This window comes from Agrilus planipennis, unplaced genomic scaffold (genome assembly GCF_000699045.2).
Source record: "Agrilus planipennis isolate EAB-ADULT unplaced genomic scaffold, Apla_2.0 scaffold240, whole genome shotgun sequence".
NCBI lineage: Eukaryota > Metazoa > Arthropoda > Insecta > Coleoptera > Buprestidae > Agrilus > Agrilus planipennis.
Window position 1 is genome coordinate 431,089 of NW_020439153.1, and position 6,376 is coordinate 437,464.

The window sequence follows — 6,376 nt, forward strand, 5'->3', positions numbered from 1 at the left end:
CTTTTCGTCGTTTACACCACAACAAAAAAAAATTGTTTATAGCGCGCCATTATTGAGAGAGATATAATATTAACGTGTAATAAAAGATTGTGTTTCATTTATCTTTAACTATGGCTTCTGTAAAAACAATTCAAATGTATTTTTTTACATTTGCGGACAATATACAATAGTTAAGCAAAGATTGAATATAACAGACATTGTAAAAAATGCTTATTAAGCTTACTTCAGAATGAACTTGTGTCACCAAGATAAACACTGGGTTACGATAAAATACGCCTGTTATGTGCTGAAGTGTTAAGACAGTGAACTTATGGCAAATCAAATCATTTTTATCCGGTATTTCTATATCCAAATTAGAATGCAATTGGAAGTCGGAGTGAAAAATGTCATCAATACGAGTTAGAAAGAAGAAAGTATTGCTTCCACCACTTTACATTAAACTTGGTTTGATCAAACAGTTTGTAAAGGCATTTCGACTTGACCAACGGNTGGTTTGATCAAACAGTTTGTAAAGTCATTTCGGCTTTACCAACGGTGATTATTTAATGTTTAGATATCGAGGTCATGATCTATATAGGTTTTAAGCATATAAAAAAATCGTAAGGACACAAAAAATTACTTTTTAAGAAAAAAGTCAATTCAAAAATCACGTTTTTTTGCTTATTTTCGATCTTTCCATGCTTTAATATTGTCGAAGGTATTTTTAACCAACACCATCGAAAAGAGCATCGTTAAAAACATAGAAACACTGGTTATCGAATATTTTTTCGTCGCACTCATTACGTGGCAAGGGTTCAAATGGAAATGTGTTCTCTGAGCATTTATGGGTTAATGTGATGTGGTATATACCATATAAATATCGTTTTCTATTACTTTTAAGGCAATTACGACAAATATTAACAATTTAAGAAAAAAACTTTTCAAAAGAAAAATTCGCATACTTGTGTTATTAGTAAATTTTCGCACTAAACCTTTAGAAATTATTGATTACCTGAACTTAGCAATGATGACTGCGATTGGGCATGAGAAATAGAAGTTCTATGCTCATATGAATCTTTTGTTGCAGCGTCGATATCTGAAATATCGTTCAACTGAAATATGAATGCTCACTCGAAAATGCTAATATTAAAAAAAAAAGCTTCAGTACCTTTCATGGATGATCCAACTATGTCTTGAAAGTTTACTCGGGTACATTTAAACAAGCTGAAATAACATTTTGTTCTCAACAGACCTTTCCTGCACTGTGGATTGCTGGGATTAAACCTGAAATTAGAATAGCATCCGATTACGCCACCGCATTCGAATACAGTGAAAGCCGTTTATAACGGCCCCTTGTACAGCGTAGGTTCGTTTATAACAACGTTTGTTTTGTGAGTTCATTATGGTTATAGCGATCTTCAGCTATAATAACATAATTTCGTTGGCCCTTTGTCGCCGTTATAACCAGACTTTACTGTAATTTCCTGCATTTTAAAGATATCAAAAAGGTTGAAAATAACACACGTAAACTCCGTATCACGCGAAGTAGTCAAAACTTTATTTAGTTGGTAATTTTAAGAGGTAATAGTCCTTACTGAGTCTGCATGTTCAGCTTAGATTCGAAATTTAATGTAGAACGTTCCGTTCGTATTCCGTTATTTAAAAATACAACTTTCGAAGCTATTTTAATCTTTATAAGCACAAATGGTTACAAAATACAAAATACAAAACGCGTTTCGTTTGAGAAATGCCATATTATTGTTGTAATTCCAGGTCAGTGTCAATAAGGGCGGACACCACTTGGCAAATTTATTGCTTGAGCCGCCACTTTAAGTTATACGAAATGTGTGTAAAGTTCGATTTTTAACATTGGCTAAGTCAGTGAAATGGTCTACAAAAAGTGGATAGATCACCATTTTTGATAGGCCTGTTTTTTAATATGTTGGGGTGCAGTGTTCGCGATTCGTAAGACCTCTTTTGTAACTTATTAAATAATCTATAACTTTTATCAATACTCTTTTCGATATTAATGTCTCGATAAATATTTTGAAGTTTTTACGCCTTGAAGGAAAAGGTGTTGTAAATGTGAAAATTTGAAGTATGTAAAAAAGAAAACTGTAATCACATGAAAGATCGTTAACAAAACTTCAAGAACAGTAAAGAGTCAATCTCGTGTTTGTTTTTTAAGACTTCTGCTAATTGTAAGTAGATTAATCGATAGGCTTACGAAATAGTTATGGCCTTATCTTCCAATGGATGAAATCTTCCATGTGCAGTAGAACACTTGAAAATACCTGCTTCATAATAATCTTCTTGCGAAACCATCTACATATTGAGCATAACAGAATAGCGTTACGATAAGAAATATTAATAGTAATCGAAGATTTCGTTAATCACAGGTGTAGAGAAATATAAGAATTAATTCTCAATTGAAAATTGGATCTTTGATTTTATTTTAATTTGTGTTTTCATTTCTTTTTAACATTTTATTAAGTGCTGTTTTCCTGTTCAGGGACGTGAATTGCCGAAATACACACAGACTTTTAATTCGTCCAATTGAAACTGAAAGTGTACTATAAAATTTAATAGCACGAGTGGCGAACATCTTCACATCCAGCACAGGAGCTGGAAGGACATTTGAAGAAGTTCGCCTTTCGTGTTCGCGTAAGCCTTTACCAATTTGTCTCAATTTAGTGTATTTTAGAGAAAACTACAGGTGTAAAACTGACGGATTATTTTTGTCTTACTGTCTCTGACTTTTCATATTCAATGAAGGTACAGTACATTGTTTTGCAAACACTGTGATTACGTATAACCAACGATCTGCTGATCGAGACTCCAAAATACGTTTTTCCAAAATCCAATAACAACGTGTTGTCACTGATAGGTGGGGGATGTAATATTTTGAAGTGAGGTTGCAGAACGCAGGCGTTGACTTTTACAATTATAGGTTTCCTACATTTTATCCAAAATTGGGTGGTGTGTTCGCCAGGTTCTTCACTCATCATTTGCACACTAAATCTAGCGGTTTCTTTTGGCTGAAAGTCAAATTTTATATCATAATTTCCTTAAAAGAGCTTCTATAGTAGCATTACTGAGAGAATGCATAATGGGAACGACATACGGCATGTAATCTTTCTTTCATACTGTAGCATGTAGGTACAAAGTTAATTATGACTTATGTTTGACTCTAGAGTAGATAATCTCAGAAAATAAAGTTGTTACATATTTGAACACGCACAGTTGGTAGTCAAACAAAAGCTATTGAGATCCGTCAAATGGGCATACACCATCTGGTGGCAAAATTTATAACTCGAATGAGGGAAAAATTTACATAGGAACTGTGCACGCAAATTGTAAAATTGTTTATTAAAATAATAAAACACGTTAAAAAAGTAAAAATTTTTTTGATGATGGAGTCGACGAAGTTTTCTTCTAAAGTTAAATCAAATAAAAAGTTAATATGTTCAGTGAAAAGCTGCAATAGCACTTCAGACATAGATCTTCACTCTTCACCTACATTAACTACAGTCGACGAAGTTTTCTTCTAAAGTTAAATCAAATAAAAAGTTAATATGTTCAGTGAAAAGCTGCAATAGCACTTCAGACATAGATCTTCACTCTTCACCTACATTAACTACTTTCCAATAAAAACTAACCGTTTTATATATGTAAAAACTACATTCGGAAAATTAGAGAAAAAAGTAAACTAATAGAAGCTTGGATGAAAGCAGTAGGTATCAAAGAAGTGAATTCCGGAATAAAAATTTGTTCACGTCATTTTAATGCACATGATTATATTTCAGCAAGAATTTACCATCAGCCATAACCTTAATATTTAAAACTAGATCTCACTAAAATTAAAAAGTGAGAAATTATTTATTCCTGTGTAATTGATTTAACCCAATTCTAATGATACGATATAAGTATCTTGAGGTTAAGAACCTACCTGCTGCAATACAACAAAGTTGCAATAATGTGTTTGATATAACGTGAATCACTTTTTAAATCCGAAGTTTGTAAAAAGTAGGCAGTAAACTTGATGGAATTTGTTATTTCCGACATTTATAATGTGATTGGCATTAAAAACACGCTCACCTTCAACGAAATTTCCTTTCCGAGATTTTGTGTCAGCCCAATCACATATTGTGTCAATACTTATCATTTTATCGTAATTTAAAAACTTGGAAATTGCACGGTACACTATAGGAACTACGATAAATTTTCCCTAATCGGCGCCATGTTTTTAGGCTTCTCCCATTTGACGGATCCCAATAGTATAAAGTAATCCCTTATTGCTAGATTGGTGCGTACAGGCTGTAAGGATGACGTATACGCATTCTCTCAATAATTTTACATTAGATAGGTACCGCCAAGACCCCTCTCGTTGGTTCTACCGTTAATATACATTGGCTCCTATAAATGTCAACTACAAAACGAACTGCTTTTCCAGATAGATTTCTTACTAAAAATGTTTCCGTATGAGATAACCGTTGGGCGTTTATATTTCCAAAATTTATTTCGTTAGGTATTGCCTCAATCTGTATTTCGGACATTATACTTAAAAAAAACAGTAACCATTTTTACCTTACTCGATTACTACATCGTATATTCGACTTTTAGAAATGTAATGTGCAGATTTCTTACTTAAACAATGGATATAAGAACAGGTGGTCATTGATGTAGATCGGAATTTCGGCGTAAGGTGATATAGATGCTTTTGTATAATTATAAGTTACTATTCTTTTGATTGTTAATCCTGGGGAAAGCTTCTGCCCTCTCACGATGGGCTTTATTGTAAATACCTGAAACAAACGTCGTATATAGATAAAGCATATGTCACTTTTGTAAGTATATGCCGAGCTTTGTAGGGTATAAACTAGATTTAGTAAATTGCACGGTGAGAAAAAAGAATTTTTAGTAAAGCACAATCCGAAGCCGGTCCTGTGCATGAGCTGGCAACATAGGTGTGTGCTATGAAAATTCTGCAACTACATGAATGGAGTATGTAAACATTGCCGATTATTTATCGAAAATCTGAGATAGATACATGAACAATTCAATACTACACATATTTCTTTAGAATAAATGCAATGAGCATTGCATGGGAAGGTAGACTTACAAAAGACATTGGATGTTCAATTCTGATAAAGGCGGTTCTAGTGCCACGATTAATAATTGTGATTACTGCCTCGTATGATTGACCTTCCCTGGGATCAACAAATTCAATAAAAGCAGGAGTTATCTTAACATCGTCATATTCTACTGAATCACGATTTTGTAAAGAAATCCGTTTCTTTTCAACAAAAAGCATCAACTCTCCTGCATTCATGGAAGTAAAAAACTGTTGAGAATACCGTTCCATAATGTAAAAAAAAAATAATAAAAAAATAAATACGTAATTCGCGTTAAAAAAAAATAAACTAATGAAATAACCGTTCACATTGATCTGTCTTTATGACATCATTACAATGACATAAGTAAATCAAATGCGATCTATGATAATGATTCATTTTTAATTCAAAAAATTGTTATGAAAATTTGGGGCTTCTTCATAAGCCAGATAACTGCAGGCCAGTAATAAATAGATATTAAGTTCGAAAATTAACAGTTTGTTCTTTTTCGAATTTAATCCTTATCTTTAGCGTTTGCATGGCTTACATGCTACATCCCCTTTTCTACTATGATATACGTTTCTACATTAACTGGAATTTAAAAACTTCATGAATTAGTAACCGCTGATTTCCCCTGCTTCATTTCTCATTTCTACGTAAACGGAGTTTGTGGAAAGCACGGGTTTATTTCGTTTATCCTTGCCTCAATTTGTTTTTCCTGTTCCCTCGCAACCGTGCAGCTTGCGGTGGTGACTGCAGTTGAAGCCATTCGTCTTGAGGAAGGAGGCAGAGGAAGGCAGAAATAATTCCTCAGGGGAATCTCGATACTCTATGATTAATGAGGAGTTGGGCAGCTTGGATTCTCCATTTTTTTTTATTTTCGCGCTGCTGTAAACTCCAACTGTTTGCCTCAGTTTAAAGTTAAACCAAATTCGAACATATCATGTTTTCAAGAAAGTATTTCTGATATGAAATAATTCGAAGTGGTCTGTATTCCGTCGAAACTGCCAGACGCGGATCGCGATTTCGATCTTTTTGGATCCCATCAGCGCGTCGCAGGCAGCTCCGACAGAACACAGACCAACTTTTACCTGCTGTCTTAACAGTGCGTCTTATAAAATACTACAAATGGCGCAGTAAACGCCATCTGTAGCACGATGCTACATTTTAGGATTACGTATGCTCCAACAGTAATATTAAACTAACGTGCTTATCACGTTGAGGTTGGCTACCCCGGGATTCGTTTTCAGCAAGTAGATATCCACACAAGTGGACCTTGTTGG

At 33.9% G+C, this 6,376-nt stretch overlaps 1 protein-coding gene across 1 annotated transcript in view; it reads right to left on the reverse strand.

Moving 5' to 3' along the window:
- The window catches only part of LOC108739720 (cilia- and flagella-associated protein 47-like), a 15,654-nt gene extending 10,224 nt beyond the window's left edge, over window positions 1-5,430 (reverse strand). The window contains exons 1-7 of the mRNA XM_018473750.1: window positions 5,102-5,430; window positions 4,627-4,784; window positions 4,350-4,539; window positions 2,727-3,017; window positions 2,207-2,304; window positions 1,148-1,263; window positions 992-1,075 (exon numbers count right to left, since the gene is read on the reverse strand). Coding sequence (XP_018329252.1) covers window positions 992-1,075; window positions 1,148-1,263; window positions 2,207-2,304; window positions 2,727-3,017; window positions 4,350-4,539; window positions 4,627-4,784; window positions 5,102-5,344 — 1,180 coding nt within the window. The 5' untranslated portion in view covers window positions 5,345-5,430. The remainder of the gene's footprint in view (window positions 1-991; window positions 1,076-1,147; window positions 1,264-2,206; window positions 2,305-2,726; window positions 3,018-4,349; window positions 4,540-4,626; window positions 4,785-5,101) is intronic.
- Between the last annotated feature and the right edge of the window lie 946 nt (window positions 5,431-6,376).